We start from the raw sequence: 25051 nt of genomic DNA, 5'->3' as shown, positions 1-25051 counted from the left end.
AAAAAAAAAAAAAAAAAGACTATATTGCTTTTTAAATTTATAATTGTATTGTTATACATATATTTTCTTGAGGTGATAAAAATTTAAAACAAAATTAAACACCAACTTGGAAAGTATGGGACACTTCTAGCTTCTTTCTGGGGAAATTTACAACCATGATATCTACCCATGGGAAATAAAACTAAAAATAGCTATCTCTCATGAATTTAGATGAAAAATTTCCACAAACTCAGCCCAGCAATATTAAAAAGATTATAGCTGGTTATGATATATACCTTTAATCTCAGTACTTGGGAGGCAGTGGCAGGATCTCTGTGAGTTAAGGCCAACTTGGTTACAAAGCAAGTTCCAGGACAGCCAGGACTATATAGAGTCCTTGTCTCAAAACCCAAAACAACAACAAAACTGTATTACTATAAATAAGGTTTAGTCCAACAATGCAAGGCTGGGTAATAGCACTCCACAATAAAATTTATCAACAAATGGGGGCAGGAACATTATATCCCAATTAATATGAAAATATGTTTATGAAATTTACTGATTATTAACAACTCAAGTAGAGTGGAAGAAAATTGTCTCCTCATGTGATAAAAGATGCTACAAGAGATACATAAAAGTGCTAATTGATGGATCCTATTCTTGTAAAAGAGTTCTCAACATCTACTCTGGGTTGTTCACAACCACTTTTAACTCCAGCTCTATAGGATCCAATACCCTCTTCTGGCCTCTGCAGGCATCCGAACACAAATACATACCACACAGACACCAAAATAAAAATGAAAATAAATCTTTAAAAAAATTTAATTATAGTGAAAGGGCCACATATATACATACAGCCAGATCTCCGTTCAATCCTAGATCCACATGACAGACCTGACTCCTGCAAGTTGTCTTCTGACTTCCACATACGCATCACGACACAAGCACATCCACACACATATACATATACAATAAACGTAACAAAAAATTGTTTTAAAAAAAGAACTAGGTAGCCAAGTGGTGGTGTGCACACCTTTAACCCCAGGACTCAAGAGGAAGAGGCAACGGGATCTCTGTGAGGTCAAGACCAGCCTGGTTGTTCCAGGACAATCAGAGCACAATCAGAGCAACACAGAGAAATTCTGTCTCAAAAAGCAAATGAAAATTTTTAAAAGGCAAACTTATAACTCTCACATATGAGTCTGTAAGTGTCTCTGAAACAATTATTGTATATAGTGTGAAGAAGGGAGCTTATACTTTGCAGTGTTCTGTCGTTGTTTACTGAAAACTAGCCAATACAGAGAGGATAAAGGGGAAATAACAATCATGAGGTTTGTATTCAGTAGTTTCAATATGTCCCTCAAAAGTCTGTGTATTAGAAACTTAACCCAAAGTGATGTTAACACCATCTGGAGAGGTAAAGATTAAAGGAGTGCCTTTGCAGAGCATTCACAGCGTTTTAAGAATAAAGAAACCAAGACTAGACCACCTGCTGCCTCACAGTGATACCCTATGTTATGATATGGTGAGAAGACTTCACAGATGCCAAACAGATACCACTTCCATGCTCTTCAACTTCCCAGCCTTCAAAACAAAAGGACAAATAATTTACCACATCTCTGGTGTTTTATTCAAACAAAATAAACTAAGCTAAATTGTTGTATTGGCAAATAATTTTAAATGGTAAAGGATGCATATGTAGTTCAGTGATAAAATTTCATATGCCCGGGGTTCAATCCTGAGCACACTAAGTTGTAGGTCCTGGTGCCAAAAGCTTATTATCTCAGTAATGAAAGTTAAAGCAGAAGGATCACAAATTCAAGGTCTACCTGAGCTAGACTGAATTTGAGGCAGCACAGGCAACTTACTTTGACACTTTCTCAAAAGAAAAAAAAAAAGGAGGGGGGAGTTAGAGGTTAGTCCTGTGGTAAAACACGAGTCTCTGTAGTCAGTTCCCAATACAAGCAAAAAACAAATAAAATAGGTAGTATATGAACAGGGATGTAGTTAAGCTGGTAGAACATCTACCTGCCATGCCTAAAACTTTCACTTCAATCCCCACAACTTAAGAAAGGGAGAGAAGAGAGGGAGAAGAGAAAGGAGGGACAATAACATGGAAAATTTGTAAAATTGATAGTTGGGGGCTGGGTAAATGGCTCACTACTTGAAGTAAGTCATGGCAAAACTGGAAGAATGGATGGCACAACAATCTGAATTATAAACTGCAAAAGACAAAGCAGCTGGGCGATGGGGCCACACGTCTGCCTCCACTCAGGAGGCAGAGGCAGGTGGATCACTGAGTTTGAGGCCAGCCTGGTCTACAGAGCTAATTCCAGGACAACTAGGACTACAAAGGGAATCCCTATCTCGAAAAACCAGAGAAACAGAGAGAGCAAACCCAGGCAAGCACACCTTAAATCCCAACACATGGGAAGCAGAAGCAGGAGTATCTCTTAAGTTTGAGGCCAGCTTAGTATACATATTGAGCTCCAGACCAACCAATAGTAAGACCGTGTCTTAAAAAAAGAGAAGGGAAGATGCAAAAGAAAGAACAGAATAAAAAATAACATCGAACTAGTTGGGAGTCAACAATGACTAATTTTAGAAAAAGACACTACAACAAAAGGTGAACTATGTAATAGGACCATAGTAGGGCAGTTGGGACTATAAAGTTCTAGTAGTTTAAAAAACAATGTAGTTTTGACTTTAAAGGTACATAAAACTGAACACGGGAAGAAAACAATAACCAAGGAAGATGCTCTCATATATAGTTCTCACAGTCATCAGAAAAATGAAACCTAAAACTATAATGCTCTCACCTTTAGCAGTTCTACACAACACAACCCAGGACACTCTAGTTAGAGCGACTGGGGAGGGGGGGAGAGGGGAGGGAGGGAAGGAGAGGAGGGGAAGCTTAAAACAATTTTTCTTAAAAACAAGGTCTTACTTGTTTCAGGCTGACCTCAAATTTGATATATAGGTGAGAATAACCTTGAACTTCTGATCTTTTTTCCTGCCTTCCCTTCCCAAGTGCCAGGATTACAGACATGTACCACCATAGAGATTTTGGGTTTTTTTTTGTTGGTTGGTTGGTTTTTTGAGACAGGGTTTCTCTGTAGCTTTGGAGCCTATCCTGGAACTAGCTCTTGTAGACCAGGCTGGTCTCGAACTCACAGAGATCTGCCTGCCTCTGCCTCCCGAGTGCTGGAATTAAAGGTGTGCTCTACCACTGTCCAGCCATGCAGTTTTTATGTGGGGTTGGAAATCAAACCTAAGGTATGGCCTATAGTGGGCAATCATTCTATCAAAAGAGGTGCATCAAATATCCTAAAGTACAGTTAAGTTATCCACAAGAAATGCTTGCAATTCCTATACTTTTTCTATACACAGGTAATTAAGATAAACCTCAATTCATAAATTAGGCACAATAGATTAAAAACAAAGAATATCATAAAATTATAACAATACACTATAATAAATGTGAATGAGGTCGCCTCTAAAAGTATTTTACTATACAGAACTCACCTTTTTTTGTGATGAACTTGGAAAATATCTCTGATTAGATACATGAAATATATAACACAAGCACTGTGCCAACAGCACAGGATAATATATAAAGCATAAACCAAAAACAGCAACTACAATCCTTCCACAATTCCCTTTCTTATTGAGAAGGCTACTAAGTGACTCGAGAGCAGGTAGCATACACAGATGGATATCCTAGACACTGGAATGCACACCTCATGCAGGACAGAGCAGGGCAACACAGAACTTCATCATGCTATTCGTAAGTGTTCAACTTAAAAATTAATACATCATTTTGGAAGGAAGTTCAGTACTATATATTACTCAGAACTTTGAACATGTTAAGTACCGCTGAGCTACACCCTTGGTCAGAGAATCTTTCTATAAATGTTTAAAGGTGGGTTTTTTTTGTTTGTTTATTTATTGGGATTTTTTTTTTTAATGCTTAAGTAAGGGGATGGTAAGAAACAAATCTGTTTTTAAAAAACAAATGGGGCGACTGGAGGGTTACCAGTTGTTAAAAGCATCTGCTGTTCTCCAGAGAGCCCAAATCACGTAGCTCAAAAATACCTGTAACTCCAGCTCAGGGGAATCTACCCTCTCCTGGCCTACACAGGTACCCACACATACACATTTAGCATATACAGCACATATAGCATACACACACATTTAAAAAAAAATAAAAATCAGTCAGGCAGTAGTAGTGCATGCCTTTAATACCAACACTCAAGAAGGAGAAAGGCAGGAGGATCTCTGTAGACAGCATGGTCTACAGTACAAGTTCTAGGACAGTTAGGGCCACACAAAGAAACCTTCTTGAAAAACCATAAATAAATATGTTTTTAATTTCTTTTAAATTAATATTCTTTTAAATAAAAGAACCTTTTAAGTCAGGCATGATGATGCATATCTTTAATACCAGCACTTGAGAAGAAGAAGCAGGAAGATCTCTGTGAATTCAATTCCTGCCTTGTCTACATAAGAAGTTCTAGGCCAGCCAGGCCTACATAATAAGACCCTCTCCCAAAAAAATTGAGAATAAAAAGAAACATAGAGTCAACCATACATAGACACCTACAATTCACCTGTATTTCCAGTAGCTGAGAAAGAGACAGAAAGATCTGGTATCTGGGGCCAAGATGGGCTAAATATAGCAAGCTCCAGAAGACTAGGCTATACACTGAAACCTTGACCCCCCCCCCAAAAAATTAAAATAGAAGCATATGTATATACATACACGCATATATATATACACACACACATATATGTATACACACACATACACACACAGGCTTTTACAGTGGATAATACACAGCCTCTTTTTCAACAGTGCATATATATACACACAGACAACTAAAATGAAGAATCAGTATAAAATATAAAAAAGCTGAGTACCTCTTACCTGAATTGCTTGGTATTTAGAAGTACTCCAGCTTTTGGAGAATTTTTTTTAAACACAAAAGGTTCAATTATATACAATGAATTCGTTTCTAGAAAATACATTAGGAATATTTTCACAGATAGTAATTTTTTGATTCTATTTTATTTGGGCAATATTTATTATGGCTAAAAATTCAGCTTATAATGAGTACATCTTAGGCCTTAATTGGATAAACTGTTTCAGTTATAATTTAATTTTTCTCCCTGTTCCACAATCATAAATTGTCTACATGTGTTAACAAGGAACAATCCACAAATAAATAAAGTTCCCTATTTTGATAAATTTTCCAATCTGGCTGCAATTCTACACCCTGAACTCAGTAGCTATTCCTTACACCAAAATAAGCTGTCAAAGAATCAAAAGCAGGTGTGGTTTGCTTTACAGCAACTGACATCAACATCTACTGCATTCCACGAAACCAATGAACTAACTCCAAAATCTGGCCCATCTCAATCTTCTTTTTATCTCTAAAAACAGAAAAACTACTTCCCAACTAAAGAGATGATCAGTGGGCAAAGGTGGATGCCATCAAGCCAAATGACCTGAGTTTGATATCCTAGACCCACATGATGTAAAAGGGAACACCAATTCCCTAAAGCTGTCCTTTGGCCTATACACACACATACATTAAATAAATATAAGAAAAACTATGACTCACCTTTCAGAAATTTCATGCTTCAATTGAGGAACTTCAAGTGCAGAATCAGAACTCATAAAACCAAGGAAGTCTTGTTTTACATTATGGAGTGGCTTCTCCAAGCCTAGGCCTGATGTTTCATGACCCTTTAACACAGGATCAAAATCACCTGAATGTATTTCTGATCCCTCGCCTTCAGTAAGACGAACACGATGACCAGGAGAACTAGAAACACTATTCACTTCTTGATCAGAACTATTTCTTTGTTTTCCATCTCTCTGGGGTTTACTGCTCAACCCATCATCCCGAAAGCCTTTGGCAAATGGATTATAATCTATTTTCAACTGGGTAATCTGAATGTTTTGATAAGCTGTTACTGCAAAGAATTCAGTCTGGGGGAAAGTAAAAGTATGAACACCAGGGCCATTTAATTGTATCACTTCTGTAGCCTTTTCTGCAGGCACCAAATGAAGCCTTGGCAGGTAACGGTGCATAGAGTGCAAGATAATATGACCTTCCTGGTCCAGTGTATTGTTGGTAAGCTTGAGTTTATAAAAAGATACTGGTTGATGCATCCAATAATGACCTGTGGAAGGAGATTCTGGATGAATAAAAACTCTTCCCAAAATATGGGGCTCAGCCTTCCCACTGGGTTCCCACCAACGACCATTCCACTTATAACGATGGTTATCCACAGGAGATATGTCCATTACAAGGATATACTTTAAATTTGAATCTAAGCCTGTTATCCAATAGCGACAATAAGGAAACATGCGTCTTCCTTGCTTGGTCAGAATCATCTCTGTACTTCGATTATGGAACTCATTCCACATACTGTTGTTATCAAGGGTAACAGTGATTCTTCCCACAGTACAATCAGCTGGAAGGCAAATCTTTCCTTTAGATTTTCCTGGTGATGACACCCTACTAGACAAAGCACAGGTATCTCGATTAGTAACCAAAATTCCTTGATCAGTTTTGCCATTTCCTGGTTGTTTGAGGATGACAAAGAAGGTAGGTGCTGCTCCTGTCACTGTCCCACCATCTTGATTAGCTAATATAATTTGCTGTTTCTCTTCCATGATTCCAGTGAGAAATTCAGTAGTAAGAAACTGTAGTCAACACATAGTCACAAATGCTTCTCATCCTAAAAACAAAAACAAAACAAAACTTTAATCAACTCAGAATTTTGCAAACAAATACAACTGTGATGACTGGAACTCTAGCTCATCTGGTAGAGATTTGTCTAGCACTCATGGGCCTGGGTTCAATTTTCAGCTCTGCATAAACCAGGAGTGGTGGTGTAGGCTTGTACTCTTAGCACACTTGTGAGATGGAGAAAGAACACAAGTTCATAGTCCATGCTTGTCCAGCACTTGTCCATGTTCCAGTAAATAAACCCCTGCCCAAGCTACTTAAAACTCAGTGGAGGCCAGTGAGATGGCTGAGCAGGAAAAGGAACTGGTCAGATAAGCCTGTTGATCTGAGTTCAACCCCTGAACCTTACTTACATAAAAATGAATAGAGAAAACGGATTCCAAAATTTTACTTATGTCTTTCATTTCCATGTTCATAAGTAGGCATGCAGATCCACACAAACACACAATAACCATTTATTTTAAAACTTTAAATTCACTGAATTACAAAAGAAAAAGAACAAGAAAAAAGCACTGAACTTGAGAAAACGGGTTTCAACTGCAGAGGGGTGGAGAGGAAGAGAGAAAAAAAGGGTAATGAGTAGAAATATAAAATGATTTAAAATATGCTGGATGGTGGTGGCACATGCCTTTAATCGAGCACTCGGGAGGCAGAGGCAGGCGGATCTCTGAGTTCAAGGCCAGCCTGGTCTACAGGGCGAGTTCTAGGACAGATTCCAAGCTACATAGAAACTCTGTCTCAAACAAGCAAACAAACAAACAAAAAAGGATTTAAAATCCATTATATACAAGTATGAAATTGCCAAAAAATAATTAAAAAGAAGTTCTAGGGAGTTTAAGATAACCCTGGAACACATGAGATCCTGCCTCAAAAAAAAAAAAACTGATTATGTTATTCAAAAAATATTCCTGGGCTGGAGAGATGGCTCAGTGGTTAAGAGCATTGTGTGCTCTTCCAAAGGACCCGAGTTCGATTCCCAGCAACCACATGGTGGCTCACAACCATCTGTCATGAGGTCTGGTGTCCTCTTCTGGCCTACAGACATATATGCAAAACAGAATAGTGTGTCCATAATAAATAAATAAATAAAAATATTCCTAACTCTCTTAAGATACTGCTTATAGCCTTCTTTCAATCGCTGTAAAGGTATTCATTCTAGAATACCTAATCACTCTAAAGAAAATGTGGGCCGGGCGGTGGTGGCACAAGCCTTTAATCCCAGCACTCCGGTGGCAAAGACAGGCAGATCTCTGTGAGTTGGAGGCCAGCCTGGTCTACAAGAGCTAGTTCCAGGACAGGAACCAAAAACTTACGGAGAAACCCTGTCTCGAAAAAAATAAAAAAAAATAATGAAAAAAAAGAATAGACATATTCTTTAAAAAAAATGTGGGAGTTCTTAAAACAGAGTCAGAGAGAGTCTCACTATACAGAACAGGCTAGTCTCAAACATTAATCCTCTATCTGGCTCTCAAGTACTGGGATTATTACAGGCCTAGGCCACTACACAGTTATCCTAATCATTTCTATCATTTTTGTAAACTAATTTTAATCTAATCTAACTAGTTAAAAATTATTCATATCCTATCTCTCAAAAAAATAATAACCCTGTAATCTTACACAAACTAAAATTATGCATTTGTTTTAGAAAAACTATATAAACTGGTGTGGTTCTCATGATATCCTAGCACTTAGAAGGTTAAGGCTGGCCAAGCAGTGGTGGCACATTTGCCTCTAATTCCAGCACTTGAGAGACAGAGGCAGGCAGATCTCTGTGAGTTCAAGGCCAGCCTGGTCTACACAGAGAAACCCTGTCTTGAAAAACCAAAAAAGGTTAATGCAGGTAAAGATTACTTAAAATCAAGGGCAGTTGGGCTACTAAGCAGTCAGAGAAGCTCTTAGGTACAGAAGATGGCTGTTCTCTTTGGCAGAAATCTACCTTAAACTTCTACTTGCTTTCAAATAAAACTTCTTTCTACTTCAAAAAGGGGGAAAGAGAGATGTAGGCTCAGTTGACAGAGTAGCCACCTATTAAACCAACTAAAAGGCCTGAGCATAGTGGCTTGGCGCATGCTTATAATCCTAGCACTAGTGAGATGGAAGCTAGAGTCTGAAGTTCAAAGTCATCCCGAACTATGTGAGATCCTGTCTCAAAAAACAAAACAAGCAACAACAACAACAAAAAAAATAAATAAATAAATAAAACTAAAGGGAGAGGAGAATGAGAGGGGAAAAATGCATAAAATAATTTGCATTTTAAAAAGGAATGGTTGTGAAATAATTTACAAAAAGATTCAGTTATATCAAATTCTTTGGGGATGGGTGAAAATTTTAATTTTCACTCCCATTCCAAAAAGAAACTGCAGAATTAACTTTATTATTAGCTGTGCTGGGAGTTGAATGCAGGGCATCAAGTATGCTCAGAAAGTGCTCTAACATGAACTATATACACAATTCCAGAATTAATTCTTTATATGGCACTGACATGACTTCATAAATATCATATCCAGCTAGTTCTAGAGCGGTAATTCTCAACCAGTGGGTCACAACCCCTTTGGAGTTGCCTAAAACCATCATAAAACACAGATATTTGAATTATGACTCACAACAGTAGCAAAATTACAGTTACGAAGTTATGTGGTTGGGGGTCAACCACAACATAAGGAACTGTATTACAGTTAATATTAAACTGAATTAGGAAGACTGAGAACCACTGTTCTAGAGAAATCTAATCTTGGCCTCACCAGAGCTGCGATTACAAATAGGCTATCATGCCCACCTGGCTTTTTATCTGGGTACTGGGGACAAGAACTCCAGTCCTCACACTTAAGTGCTTCACCTCTACAGGTCCTGGTGCCCATTTAAACTATGAATTTTATGTAAGGTGAAGTATAGCTCAAAAGTTAATAACAGCAGCACATGGTGGCACATGACTTTCTTAGAACATGGAAGCAGAGGCAGGAGGATCTCTGTGAGTTTGAGCCCATCCTGATCTATATAGAGAGTTCCAAGACAGCCAGGACTAAATAGACCCTGTCTCCAAAAACAAAATGTTATAGCCAGACTTGATGGCTCACACCTATAATCACAGCCATCAGAAGAAGGCTGCTAAGGCAAAAGGATTGCCATGAGATGAGATTAGGATAAAAGGGGCTGTGGGATGTGTTACAGCTTTGAAGGGAAAGGTACCCTAGAAGTCAGGAGCCAAGGAATAACACACACCAAACAACAAACCTCACACAAGAGATTTACTGAGGAAATACTGGAGGGTGGGGATACCACTGCTTCATCAAGAAGCAGCAAGAACTGAGCTGGAGGCAGGCTTTATATAAAGTTTCTTAGGAGTGGAGCTTTCCAGGTGGCCTGATTTCAGGCGTTTTTACTCTGTGGAGCAGGGCTTGGCCTCCACCATCTCAAGGAGCTGGGTCCTGATATTATGGTTTTCTGTGGCACAGCTAGGCATAGCCTGGCAGTTAGTTGGAAGTCATCAGGGGCAGGGCCTGACCACTTCCAGCTCCAGGGGCTTAAAAAGAGGGGATCTAGTTGTTAATACTAAAGCATTAACATCCATGAGCAAAGATAAACACTTCTGGCTTAGAGTAGTTTTTGTTTAATCTTGATGTTTGTTGGTTTGTTTTAGGCAAGGTCCCTTTATTAGCTCGGCTGACCTGGAATGCACTCTTCAAAAACATATTGGGCTCTGGCGTCCTAGGATTCAAATGACTTTAGTATGTGGATATTTTATAGTGCTAGTAATTAAACCCATGGCCTAAAATAGGTAAGAATTTAAAAGAATTATTTTCTAAAACTGACTTAAGATTTTATCCATAAGGATAACTAGTTTTCTAAAACTAGTATGTTTAGACCTTACCTATCACACATTGACAAAGCAAAAAGTTTCACAAGTCACCTGGTGACTGTAACATACTTAAGCTTAGAGAACTCACCAAAAGTTATACACCATAGTAGAAATAACTACGTTTAGCTTTTCCTTTGCCTAAATAGTTAAATGCTAAAAACTCAAATAGGGGAGGAGATGTATAACTCAGTCAACACAGTGCTTATCTAGTATACAAAAAGCCAATGCTCAGCACCACATTAAAAAAAAAAAAAGGAAGAAAGGAAGGAAAGGAAGGAAGGAAGGAAGGAAGGAAGGAAGGAAGGAAGGAAGGAAGGAAAGAAGAAATCAGCCAGGTAGTAGTAACTCATACCTTTAATCCCTTGAACTTGCCATACATAAGACCTGCCTGCCCCATCCCTCCCAACAAAGAAAAAACTCAAACTGCCTTATTTCAACTTTGTACACAGTCATCTAACAAAAATGTGAAAATACACATGAAAACCAGGAAAAGTCAGAATTTGCAGGCTTGCATAAAATCTTAAGCCCAGCCGGGCGGTGGTGGCGCACGCCTTTAATCCCAGCACTCGGGAGGCAGAGGCAGGCGGATCTCTGTGAGTTCGAGACCAGCCTGGTCTACAAGAGCTAGTTCCAGGACAGGCTCCAAAACCACAGAGAAACCCTGTCTCGAAAAAAAAAAAATCTTAAGCCCAGTACTTGGGAGACAGAGGCAGGCAGATCTCTGTGAGTTGGAGGACAGCCTGGTCTACAAGAGCTAGTTCCAGGACAGACTCCAAAGCTATCAAGAAACCCTGTCTTGGAAAACTTTAAAAAATAAATAAATAAACAAACAAACAAACACACATCCAAACCTAGTAATTTATTCCATCAGTTAACCAAAATACATAAAATCGAAGAACCGATTTATGGCCCCAAAGTATCAGGAACTTGAGATACAATGGCTACAATTAAAAACAGGATTCCCTTGTAGTGCTGGTAACTGAACCCAGCCAGGGATTTTCACATGATATGCACCTGGAATACCACTGAACTACATTGTCAGCCCTATATTTGATTTTTCTCATCTACAGCTCGTCAATTAGTGCACATGCAGTTTCACACTTATGAAGCCATAAATGTCCATTGCAAAAATCAAATGTACTTTAATCAGGAAAGGAAGAAAAAAAAAGCCTCCTTTCCAGCAATACTGGAATACTCTGTATTTTGCTCTCTTAAAGTTTTAACAAAGAGCATAAGTTAGTGGTGCGTATCTTTGATCTCAGCACTGGAAAGACAAAGGCAGAAGGATTTGAGTTCTAGGCCAGCCTTATTATCTACTTACATTTTAAAATTCAAAAATGTTTGGTTCAGCCTTTTCTCGTCAAGCATTTACCTAGATTAAAGTGCATTAGAAAGGGCCTTAAATTTAGTTGTAAAGGGAAAAATTCTTAGTGATTCTTGACATTCCTAACTACATGCACAACCTCTAAGGTATATGCTTTACAACAGTGTAGCAAAGTGCACCAAATGTAACAAAGTCAGAGTACCAATTTTTTCATCCAGTGGTGTTGTTAAATTTTTACTATAATTGTGATCCTAATACAACCCACAAAACACACTATGTAGCAATTTAATGATTTACATACGGTGTCAAGAAAATTTAACTACACCAAGTCAAAATACCAAGTCAATTTATTACTTTTAAAACACAAATTTCAAAAGATGGTCAGAACCATTTCTGACTGTTACACTTTCAAACAATGTTACTGTATTATGTACGGCAGGTTCACTACGATGTTTGTTCCTTACATTTTGAAACTTAAATTTTATTAAATATTTCCATTCCTTTGTATCAATATAAAACAATTCAGGCTAGTAAGCTTTTAGGTGCCCAGGAGATACTAAGCAGAATCTGAAAAACCTTTACAGCAGAAACGGACAGAGAATTTAAAAAAAAAAAAATATGCCAAAGCACCAAGAGAACTAAATTTCCTTTATTTTGTAGTTAAGGGGACCCAACTCAATACCTGTGAATTTAAAAAACAAACAAGCAAACAAAAAAAACCAATTATTTCGCTTTTCAACTACAGAAGACTGCTTAGCCAGAAACGTGGAAAAACTGTCGCAAAGAAAACTCTTATGGGGTATGTCCCAGGGATCACGTGCAGCCAGGCGGAACCCTGTGGTCCTAGGGCTGTTTAGTCGCTTTAGGTTACCTTGCTACAAAAGGAGCCACCGGGCCAGCCCATTTCCCAGCAGCCGTCACGCCGGCACCTTAACTGCAGCCTTGCTGCGGCGTCGTGCCCGAAAGGAAAGCAGGCCTGGCAGGGATTACTAGGCAGTCGGCCACTTAAGGTTGGCGAGCTCAACACGCAAAGGCTGAGCATAAGTGGGCCCTAATGTCTCAAGATCCACGTGTTGGATCCGGCGGCGAACAAGAGTGGGTCTCCCTCAGACGGAGATTCTCCCGTTCTGCCAATCAAGTCACCCTCTTTTTCACTCTTTACCCATCCCTGCTTCCATCATTTTGGCGGAGGAAAGGAACATTTCCGGGGAACGAAAGTGAAGGCAAAAAACTTCACAGCAATGCAATACACTCTGCTAACGATTTCTCCAGTTCGAAAAGACTCCCAACTTCTCTACATAATCTTCGAACACAGATTCCCCAATTTAGTGGTGGTAAGCTTACTAATGCCCCTGCTCACCTTACAAGACACAACCTACTTGAAAATTCAACAGAAAGGGGAAATCCTATGAACAGAAAACCAGTCAAGGCAGCCCACAGAGAAAAAGAAAACAACACCTGCACTTCCCCCACCTGTTTTCTCCACCTCCGATTTGCACTAACAAATCACAGGTCCTTTGTTTACAAAGTTCTCACTCCCATTCAACTCACTCAACGCCCCCTCCCCATTAAATTCGTGGTCTTGCTTTCATTTGACCAGAAATTAAGACGCTGGGGGACGTTTGTATAGGTGTCAAAACAAAACATCAAGTTACTTAGAGAAATCGATGTGGGCTGTTTCCCTCGGAGAGTTGAAACCCCGAGAGCTGAACTCTAAAACTCGCGTTTATTCAGCACAGGTTTAGACCTACAGCCAGGCTAAAAATCGTCACGCGGAACGTGCCATGCTGTTCAACACCCCACGCACGCGAGGGCAGGGCCGCGCCATGGGCACTTCTCACCCCGCCCGCCTCGTGGCCACGGTCTCCGGCGTCGATGTTCCTAGTTAGGTCTCGGATCGACACGGAAGTGAGGTCGGGAAGGAACGCGAGATGACATGCGCAATTCACTCAAGGGACCAAAGGCTGCATCGCGCTGGGCCAAGGCAGGCCCAGGCGTGCGAAGCTCTCTGCGGAACGCTAGTCAAGCCATTCAAATACACAAGTGGTTTAAACTCTCAAAAAACTCCAATCGGGCCACTACTGAAGCGATGCCCTCCACCCAGGCCCGAGAGTTACCGTGCGGGGCGTGGTCGGCCTCACCCCGAGTCCTTCATATCCCTCTAGGGGCGGGTTAATCTGAAGGGTTCGCACACCGTGTGTTCGCTTCAGCTGAAGAGCTTGCGCACGCACCGAACGTCCACGTCACCGCGCACGCGCTCCTACCCGCTTGGAGCCCCCCGCGCAGGCGCAAAGGGAGGCGCGAGTAGCACCTCTTCACCCCTCCCCCAACATCAGGAAGCCAAACGGCCCGGAGCAGCGTCAAGACCCTTGGGATCCGCCCCCGGAGCCGAAGCGGCAGTCTTTTCACGTCTTAGAAACCCAGAAAGAGCTACTGAAGCTTCCAGAATCAAGAAAGGCGAGGCAGGAGAGAGGTACCCAAAACCTTCAACCTTGTACTCGAAGCCTTCGTGAAAATTTTGAAACCACAGCCCACCGGGCCTTTCTCAATTAGACTTTTGAGCCTTTCCCAGGGGATCCTCAATGGTCCCGCCCTGCCGTACCCGACCCCACCCACACAAGGCTTCGTAGGCCCACCCTGGCTTCACAAGTCCATCAAAAAAGAATCTGAGGACCTCCTGTACTGAGAGGGTGTACTGAGGGGTGGGAAAGAGCCAGAGCACTGGAAAACTATGAAGCAAACACCATGTAAGAAGAGTAAGCAATTTTCCAATATTCACCAACAAAGAACACTGGGAAAATAAGAGAAAGCTTCCCTGAGAGCAGAGAATGGAAGTTTATGCCTGTAATCACAACACTGAAGCTAAGGCAGGAGGATTGCTGCGAGTTCGAGTCTAAACTGAATTCTATAGTGAGTTCCAGTTCCAGGACAGCTTAGCCTGCTGAGACACGCTGAAGAAATAAGAAACAAAGGAAAAAGAAGTACGCTAAAGGATGGAGAGCTGCCACTAAACTGGTGATACCAAGATGAAAGATGTCTTAAAAAACCATTTGCCTGAGAGCTTTATCTAAGATATAGTGACTTGATCCTGTGTATTTTTTGTTTCTTCGAGGCATTGAAGCTTTTAAAATGCAAAGAGACTATTAACCAACAAGTATATTAGGCTGTTGTAAAACTAGGTCAAAGAACAGTATTTCTCAACCAAACATCAAAAATTTTAGTTTTCTTTCTCTACTACTTACTACTTTCATGCTGCTAATCCACCAGTAAATAATGTTTGAAGTGAATGGGGGTACAAAGAATTGAGTAGGAAGACAGAAACTGCAGTCCACATTGCTAAACTTTTCACTCTCAAAAGAACTGAGAGATAATGGGAAAAGTTATTCTGTGCTAGGGACAACACAAACACACTTGGGAAAAAAACAAGACTGTAAGGATAGAGCCAAGAGGATTGATTTGACTTGCTTCTTTTCACTTAGCTCTTCCTGAGAAGACATTCAATACATAGACAGAAATTGCTTATTCTAATCAAGTCCAGAACTAAAGTTTACAGACTTATGAAATCATTCTGAAAACCATGATTCAAACAAGAGCATTGAAGACCTTAAGCAGAACTGAAAAAAAACAATTGTTTCCTTAAGATGTTCCTCTTCGACTTCAAGAATCAAAATGCCTTCTCAAGGGTTGGGATGTTTCCTCAAAAAATTCCATTTCCTGAGACTAAAACTTGAGTTTATTTAGTATCAAAATGTCTACCCCCCCCCAGCCGGGCGGTGGTGGCGCACGCCTTTAATCCCAGCACTCGGGAGGCAGAGGCAGGCGGATCTCTGTGAGTTCGAGACCAGCCTGGTCTACAGAGCTAGTTCCAGGACAGGCTCCAAAGCCACAGAGAAACCCTGTCTCAAAAAACAAAAAACAAACAACAAAAAAAAAATGTCTACCCCTAAGGTATGAATGACTTAATAGCACCTCCAAAAAGACAACCCTAATAACCTCTCTAATTGGAAACTCAATGAGAACAACTTGCATAAAGAGGGCCATGGAAATGCTCTTTGGTGCTCTTTCCCTGCTCCTCGCAAACATGAGATGCCCCATTTCAACAACTTTCAACAATTGCTTACTGATTTTCACTTATAAGACTCATTGGTTTTCTGAGCATAATTTTTTGCCAAAATCCTAAGTATGTTTGCCCTGACATTTTGGGCTCTTCTTTTCTCTGAAGACTGTTCCCATCATTTCTAGAGCTTCTTGCAGACCACCACTGCTGATTCTGACTCAAAAGGCATGACTTTCTTACACTCCCTCCAACTAACAAGATTTACACCTTGCCCATCCTGTTCGTTCTTTCTCTCTCTCTTTCTCTCTCTCTCTCTCTCTCTCTCTCTCTCTCTCTCTCTCTCTCTCTCTCTCTTCTAATGAAATGGTCCTCCAGGTTATTTTTTTTTCTTTCTCTTTTTTGGGGGGTGGGGAGGGTTACCCTGTCTGGAACTAGATTTATAGACCAGGCTAGCCTCAAACTCACAGGACTAAAGGCATGTGACACTACCATCTGGCCAGGCTAATTTTTTTTTTAATTAATAAAACATTTTCAAGAGGCAGCACTAGATGATCTAATGGGTCACTACCCACAGGTTTTCAAAGTGGAGTCTACTTAACCTATAAATGTTGAAAGCTAGTGTCTGAGAGTTCTCTGAAAATTGTGTTTTTATATACTAACCTACAATAAATAATACAGCCATACCTATTTCAGTGATTTAGTTTGCATTTACCAAGTAACTATTTTGCTTAAAACAGGGTTTCATATATCCCTGACTGGCTTCAAACTTACATACTCAAGGCCAACTTTTCACTTCTGACCCTCCTGGCTCCACGTCCAGGTACAATCAGGTGCTACTGACAAACTTGGTTTATGTATGCTAAGCAATCACTCTACCAATTGTGCTATATTCCAGTGACCAAGTGACATGATTATTTGGGGTTTTTTGGTTTGTTTGTTGTGGGGTTTTGTTGTTATTTTGTTTTAGGGGTTTTTATTTGTATTTTGATTTTTTGTTTGTTTTTGTTTTTCAAGACAGGGTTTCTCTGTGTAGCCTTGGCTGTCCTGGAACTAGCTCTATAGACCAGGCTGGCCTCGAACTCACAAAGATCTATCTGCCTGCCTCTGCCTCCTGAGTGCTGGGATTAAAGACGTGAGCCACCACCGCCCAACTGTTGTGTTTTTTATATTACTCTTTCAAGTAATTACATAAATGGATACATTCTACTTTCAATGCAGTATTCTTCAAATTGTACTTAGTTATATTCAATTTTCCTTTAAAGTCCATCCTTGGCCAAATTACATACCTTTAATTTTGCACTTAGATGAGGAGGCAGGTGGTTCTCTGTGAATCTAAGGCTAGCCTGAGCTACATACTGACAACCATAGCCCCATAGAGAGACTGTCTCTCAAAAACGGGGGGGGGGGGGGCGCACACAGAAGTGAATTAGCCAGAAATGATGGTGCATGCTTATAATCCTAGCATTCAGGAAGATCATCAACTGCCAAACAAGCCAAAGCTATAGAGTAAGTTTCAGGTCAGCGTGAACTATACCTACCTCCAGAAGAAAGGAAGAGAAGGAAAAATACAGCAGTGGTAGAGTACTTAAAAAGTACATGCACAAAGCCCTAGGTTCAGTCTCTAAAAATCTAAAAGCTACAACCATATGCATTTCACAGTGAGATTAGAGTGGGGAGTTTTGAAAAAAAAAATTCTTACAACAAAAGTTTTAAAATGCCAAGCCAGGACTTCCTTGAATATAGCCAACCTAACCACTAAAGCTGATGCTAGGCTTCATCTATCTTACTGGAATTTTCAATTTGTTGCTCATGGGTCACCTTGTTTATTCGAGCCTAACTCACACGATCTTTTCCTTGATTTTTCTTGGTTAAACTTTTAAAATTTTACTAAATATTGAGGGAGAAAAAAATTATGCATAGAATATAAAGGATCTGCCTAGAATGTACACAGATTTGATCTATGTATATTTCGTATACATGTATTTTGTTAAGCAAGGAAACTGCCTCCCCAGCACTGAGAATAGGCCTGTGCCACCACACCCAGCCTTTTATGTGGATGTTAGGATTCAAACTCAAATGCTCACACTTGTGTGGCAAGTGCTTTACTGGATGAGTTATTTTCCTAGTCCATCCCTACACACGTACTTTTTCTACTCAATAAATAGAACAAATGCCTGCTGAATGATGAGGACAAAGGGAAATATTGTTATCTCACACACCATTCAAATTTCTACACTAGAATGCTTGGCATAACTTAAGTGACAGATTCAACACAAAAAAAATGTATCTTAAGCAATTTATTCAGATTCTACCTTTTCAGTTCTTCTAAAGTGGTATGTCTTTTTTGAGATTTTATGTGCATGACTGTTTTGACTGCATGTATGTCTGGTTACTACATGTGTGCCTGGTGCCCATGGAGGCCAGAAGTGGATATCAGATCTCCTGGAGCTGGAGTTACAGTTGTGAGCAGTATGGGTGCTGAGAACCAAACCCAGGTCCTGTGCAAGATGAGCTGTTTGTAACCACTGACCCACTTCTCCAGACCTAGACATACTTTTCTTAAATGCCTAAAAGAAAGCTGGGTGGTGGTTGCATGCACCTTTAATCTCAGCTCTTGGGAAACAGAGGCAAAAAGAATTCTGTGAGTTTGATCAACCTGGTCTACAAGATAAGTTTCAGGCTGTCAAGGCTATGCAGAGAAACCTTATCTCAAAAAACCAAAAGACAAAAAAGAAAAAAGGAGTAAAAAAGGGCTTCACTATCACAAAGAAACCATTAGCACCCCGGATGGAAGAGTCAACTTGAAAAAGTTGTCCTCTCACATCCACACCATATCATACACATGCAACACTGAAACAAAACTTAAATGTATTCCCTTTTACAGCCTCATACGGCACAGAGTCATGTTTCTCACATTTTACCTAAGGGGATCTTCCCTAATCTTTCATACTAAAATGTCACTTTTAGTTAAAGAAACTCCTACTAACAAACAGAACTGGATGAATATAGCAAGCGTACTGCAGTTGGACTCGAGGAAAAACCCAAAAGCCTATATGGCAGAAGAAAAACACTGAAAAATTACACATGAAATAAATCATACTTACTTTCCATGAAGAGCACCACTGCCTCCTAAAAATAGATAATGGTAATCAACATAGGCGTTTCTTCCACCAACTCTGATGTCCTAAATACAATTCCTGGCAACCCATATAAAGAGCCAGGGAGTGGTGGTGAATGTCTTTGATCCCAGCACTCAGGAGGCAGAGGCAAGTGGATCTCTGGGTTCAAGGTCAGCCTGGTCTACAGAGTGAGTTCCAGGACAACCAGGGCTAAACAAAGAATCCTGTCTCCAATAAAATAAAATAAAAACCTACCTACCATTAGTTGCCTTCTAATTTCCACATGCATTCTATGGCATATGTAAGTACACATACACCCCACGCATACAAACATGTAAATCAAAAAAAAGTATACCATTTACTATATCATGTTTTATTTTTAAAAGGGAACATTTTGAGATTAGATACTAGAGAGGGCATACCTTACAATGAATAATCGTTTTAGAAAGCTAAAATTTATCCATATTTCCTTAGTTTTTTTCATACTGTAAAATTTTACATTTATTTATTGTGTCTGTGTTTAACTGTGTGAGCACATATACCACAGTACCTTTAGGGAGCTAAGAAAAAACTGTGGGAGTCAATTTTCTCTTTTCTACCATGGGTCCCAGGGGTTAAACTCAGATCTTCAACCTTGCCTCAAGTGCCTTTACCTATTGAGTCATCTCACTAACCTATGAATAATCTTTTTTTCTTTAGATTTATTTATTATAAATACAGTATTCTGTCTACATATATCCTATAGGCTAGTAGAGGACATCAGATCTCATTACAGATGGTTGTGAGCCACCATGTGGTTGCTGGGAATTGAACTCAGGACCTCTAGAAGAATAGTCAGTGTTCTTAACCTCTGAGCCACCTCTCCAGCCCCCTATGAATAATCTTAATACATTTATATAGATGGAAGATTTATATACCACTGAAAATGTCCCTGCAGACAGGTATTTAGAAATTATGATCAGGCACATAACACCCTCCCCAAATAACTATGATTTGGTCTTCTGAAGAAAAAATAGCACAAAACAAACTCAGAATGGGATATAAATCATCTTGCCAAGAAATCAATAGTCAGCTTCTTCTCAGAACAATAATGTCTAAGCAAGGAAACACTCCAACCCAGAACAAATAGCACTTGTAAAATTAATACATTACTAAGTATCAAGAGGGAAGCTGGGCGGTGGTAGCACACACCTTTAAACAGAGCACTCAGGAGGCTGAGGCACGCAGATCTCTGAGAGACACTCAAAAGAGGGTAATAACCTTTATACTGATACTTTTGTAAAGTATAGAAAAGGTAGTACAGCGAAATCACCAAATTGTTCCATATGTAGGATAACTTGGAACACACAGTGGCTCTCCACCTTCCACCTCCCACATGTTAGAATTACAAACCTGAACACCACACCTAGTTTATACAGCATTGGGAATCAAATCCAGGGCTTTGTGTGTGCTGGGCAAACACTCTACAATCAGATTCTCATCACCAACTTCCCTTTCCACACACAGTTTTGTTTTTGAGGCTGGCTTTGAAATTTTGGTCATTTTTGTGCTACTGCCTCCAGAATGCTGATATTACACATGTACATACACCACTATGATTGGCTGAGATTTTAAGATGTATTACAATACATATGGGACAATACTTCATTCTACAACATGCTCTAGGTCATCTTAGTTAAAAAATGAAGAGGCCAAATATAATTAAGCACACCTTTAATCCCAGCACTAGGGAAGCAGATGTACGGTCAATCTTTGTAAGTTTGAACATTGAATTCCAGCTAGTTAGGTTTACACATAAGAAAGACCCTGTGTGTGTGGCGGTGGAGCGGGGGGAGGAATAAAATCACTGTCTTGGTTTGCTCTGGTCATCAAGTTGAAACAACCTCAAATATTATGGAAAAGGGAGTCTTGTTTGAGAGATTATCTAGCTCAGATTGCCTTGTCTGGGGAGAACTGTCTTGATGGTGGTTTGATATAAGAGAGCCCAGACCACTGTGAGAGGAACCAGCCCTAGGTAGATAGTTCTGTGTCAGAAAGCTAACTAAAAGCAAGATGGTGGGAACACATGCTTTGAAGAAGGCAGACACAGGCAGATCTCTGAGTTCAAAGCCAGCCTGGTCTACAGAATGAGTTTCCAGACAGTCAGGGCTACACAAAGAAACGATGTATGGGGGGCGGCGGGGACAACGAAGGGGGTGAAAAGAAAGAAAAGAAGGCTAACTAAGCATGGGCTTATGAGTGATCCAGTAAGCTGCATTTCCTCCATGTTTCTGCTTTAAATTCCTGCTTGAAGTCCTGCCCTGAATTTAAACAAAGATGGACTTACAAGCTGTAGGCTGAAATAAACCCATTCCTCCTCTAAGTTGCTTTTAGAGTGTTTAGTCACAGCAACAGATGCAAAGGAAAAAAATTAATTTTAATTATTAGTTTAATTAAATAAAATCACTTAGATACTTGTTGAGCATTAATTACATGTTAGAGAATAAAGCATAGGTAAAGAGTAAATAAATGCAAGAACCCTCAAGAGTAGATACATGAACGCAAAGTCATAGCTTACAGAGTTCAAAAAAAGCTTTGGGGGCACAATAAGAAAACAAAGAACATACAGCGTCTAAAGACACTACAAAAAGATTCCCAGTGGTTTTTTTGTTGTTGTGTTTATTTTTCTGAGAAAGGGTCTCATGTAGCCAGGCTGACAGTAGTGATATTTTGTTTATGTTTTAACAAAGCTTGCCTGAAGATCAGCCAATAGAGGTCAGGAAGTCCCCAGGACTGGGGAGACGGAGGCAGACAGAGAGCTCTATAAATTCAAGGCCACCCTGGGCTACAATCTGTCTAAAAGAGTAACAGAGCTCACAGAAAGGTGATCCCAGGACTTGGGAACTCATGCACTAGAAGTGGAGACAGGAGTGATATAGCTGGGCAGAGAGAGTAATATAAGGCGAGAGGAAACAAAAGCTCAGTGCAGTCTGAGGATTACCCTGCAGTCTGAGGATGCAGTCTAAGGAGACAGTGTGAGTACAGGATCACCCCTTTGGTTTGAGCATTGGTAGAGGTAAAAGGTCTCTCTAGTGGCTGGCCACACTGCTTCTCTGATTTTCAGCATTAACCCCTATATGCGACTCTGGGTTTTTATCATTAATACCAACTAGAATTTGTGCTACAGCTGACCTTGAATTCATGATTCCCCTGTTTTGTCCTCCTGGGCACTAGGATCAGAGGCATGAACAACCATCATATATACCATCTACAAAATCAATAAACAGAAAAACAGTAAATGATCCAAAATTTGGAAATAGGATTTTCTCTATAAAAGGCCTTTGGGGAAAAAGAAGATTGGTGTTGGAAAGATAACTCAGCTGTTAAGAGCACTGCTGCTCTTGCAGAGGACTCAGGACGCAGTTCCTAGCACCCACATGGTCCTTTACAACTGTTTGCAACTCCAGTTCTAGGGCAGCTGGTATACCTCTGCAGGCACCAGGCGTACCACAGTACGTTTAAAGACTGCAGTGTGCATACATTCACATAAAATAAAAATATTTTTAAATGAAAAAACACTTCAAAATATCAGACATGGTGGTGCACACCTTTAATCCCAGCACTTAGGAAGCAGAGACAGGCAGATCTCTGTGAGTTCAAGGCCAGCCTGGTCTACACAGTGAATTCCAGGATAACCAGGGCTATTTAGAGACCTTGTCTCAAAAACAAAACAAGAAAGAAATACTTTAAAATGTTAGCATACAAAGCAATATTTTTCATTATGAAATTTTCATACGCATAAATCATTGTATCTTGCTCACATTTCCACACACAAGAATAAACCATGGGCTAGCAATGTGATACATGCCTATAATTCTAGCACTTGGGGGCAGGGGTAGAAGGATCGAGTTCAGGATCATCCTTAGCTACATAGAGAGAACCTCTGTCTTAAAAGAATAGAACACTTAAACAGAGATAAATGCAACAAGAAAGACTGACACAAGGTACATTATCAAATTCACTAAACAGGGAAGCAGATTATATATTGATAACTTCCCTATGAAATGAGCCTGAGCACTTGAACAATATAGAATCACGTCTTTAAGTCCATGAAGCTCATGATATAAATTCATCTATTCAAACATTTATATTGCTAAATATTTGTTAGAGGTATAAAAAAGAAAAACTAGCTGAGCTGTGGTAGCTCACGCCTTTAATCCCAGCACTTGGAAAGCAGAGGCAGGTAGGTCTCTTAAGTTTGAGGCCAGCCTGGTCTATAGAGTGACTTCCAGGACAGTGAAGGTTACAGAGAGAAACCCTGTCTCAAAAAAACAAAAATAAAAATAGTAATAATAAATAAATAAAAACCTATAAAAACTTAATGGAGGAAGAAACCACCCTGGAGTTATTACTAAGACTATTTTAATAGTTATTACTAAGGCTATTTCAAATGTTAAGCACGTAAAGAAGGGGCTGCCTTAGTAAATATCTCCCCTCAGAAAAAAATAGAAAAAAAAATTATACAAAGGAACATGATGCAAATAAACAGAGGATACCTTAATTCCTTAAGTCAAGCCTTTACTGAGTATGTATCATGTATAAATCCTGGAAAACAAAGACAAGATCTCTGCCCCCAGTAGCCTGCAATCACTGATCATACAATTTATTATAATCAATGATCATTAGTAACAGCAAAGACTAAAGAATACTACTGGTTTTCTCTGCTGAATGTAAAGGAAGCACAAAGGATAATAAAATAGGACTAAGAGTACATAGAATTCCAAAAAAGCTGGGGATGCAGCTCATTAGTAGATAATTTGCCTAGCATACACAGAGCCCAAGATTTGATTTCTAGTGTCACATAAACCAGGCATGGTGGGGCAAGCCAATAATATCAGCAATCAGAAGGTGGAAACAGGAGGATCAGAAATTCAAGGTCTTTCTTGGTCACATCAAAGCCAGTTTCAAATATATGAGGACCTGTTCTCAAAATAAAAAAATTAAAAAGAGAAACAGGAGAGATGGCTCAGGAATTAAAAGTACTTGCTGCTCTTGTAAAGGACCCAGTTTCTGTTTCCAGCACCCACATGGTTATTTTAATAGCAGCTCACAACTGTAACTCTAGTACCAAGTAATCCAGTGCCTCCTTCTGAACCTTGAGGGCACCAGGCACACAGGCTTGTGATACATATACATATACGTGCACATGTATGCACAGGCAAAACATTCATACACACAAAATAACAACAAAAATATGAAAACAACACCCCCCCAAAAAAGGAAAGGAATGGAAAAAAATAAAGCAAGACCTGATAGCTACCAGTAATCCTAGCACTTGAGAGATAAGACACACCCCACAAGTTTAGCTCGCAAAGCCAGCCTAGGCTCCTGTTGTGTAACAGTTTCCTACCAGGACTGAAACATTTCATCCTGCAAGAAGCCCCTTTAAGGAGAAAAGTAAACTCATCACAGCATCAGGAAGTCCCTGAAACTAACCAGAAAAAGCCAATCTCAAAAACAAAACAAAACAAAACAAAAAAAGTTAATTAAAGCTGTATGACTGTTATGACTGCACTGTTGCAAAAGTTATATATTAAATTCTTTCTTTCAGCTAGGCAATGATGGCCCACATCTTTAATCTGAGATTTGGGAGGGAGATGGAGGTGGGATTCTATGAGTTTGAGGCCAGCCTACTCTACAGAGTGAATTCCAGAACAGCCAGAGCTACCCGGAGAAACTCTTGTCTTGAAAAATCAAAAACAAAAACAAAATTGCCCAAAATTTCAGGAATATGAATTTTTTTCTTGCCTTTAAGAGAAACTAAAAAACTATGCTAGGCCGGGCGATGGTGGCGCACGCCTTTAATCCCAGCACTCGGGAGGCAGAGGAAGGCGGATCTCTGTGAGTTCAAGACCAGCCTGGTCTACAGAGCTATTCCAGGACAGGCTCCAAAGCCACAGAGAAACCCTGTCTCGA

At 39.8% G+C, this 25051-nt stretch overlaps 1 protein-coding gene across 7 annotated transcripts in view; it reads right to left on the bottom strand.

The window, feature by feature from the left end:
- Mga (MGA, MAX dimerization protein) overlaps nt 1-25051 on the bottom strand; it is a 124878-nt gene that overhangs the window by 79685 nt on the left and 20142 nt on the right. For 3 of the 7 annotated variants that reach the window (XM_026787703.1, XM_026787704.1, XM_026787705.1), the window contains exon 2: nt 5604-6729. In XM_026787703.1, the coding sequence (XP_026643504.1) occupies nt 5604-6664 (1061 nt within the window). In that variant the 5' untranslated portion in view covers nt 6665-6729. Of the gene's footprint in view, nt 1-5603; nt 6730-13575; nt 13633-14037; nt 14163-25051 lie in introns of those variants that run through there. The other 4 variants (XM_013352635.2, XM_005364288.2, XM_026787707.1 and 1 more) reach the window with 3 other exon arrangements.

This window comes from Microtus ochrogaster, assembly GCF_000317375.1.
Source record: "Microtus ochrogaster isolate Prairie Vole_2 chromosome 14 unlocalized genomic scaffold, MicOch1.0 chr14_random_1, whole genome shotgun sequence".
Taxonomy (NCBI): domain Eukaryota; kingdom Metazoa; phylum Chordata; class Mammalia; order Rodentia; family Cricetidae; genus Microtus; species Microtus ochrogaster.
The sequence above is the reverse complement of the archived record's forward strand: the minus strand, read 5'-3'. Positions and strand labels throughout refer to the sequence as shown.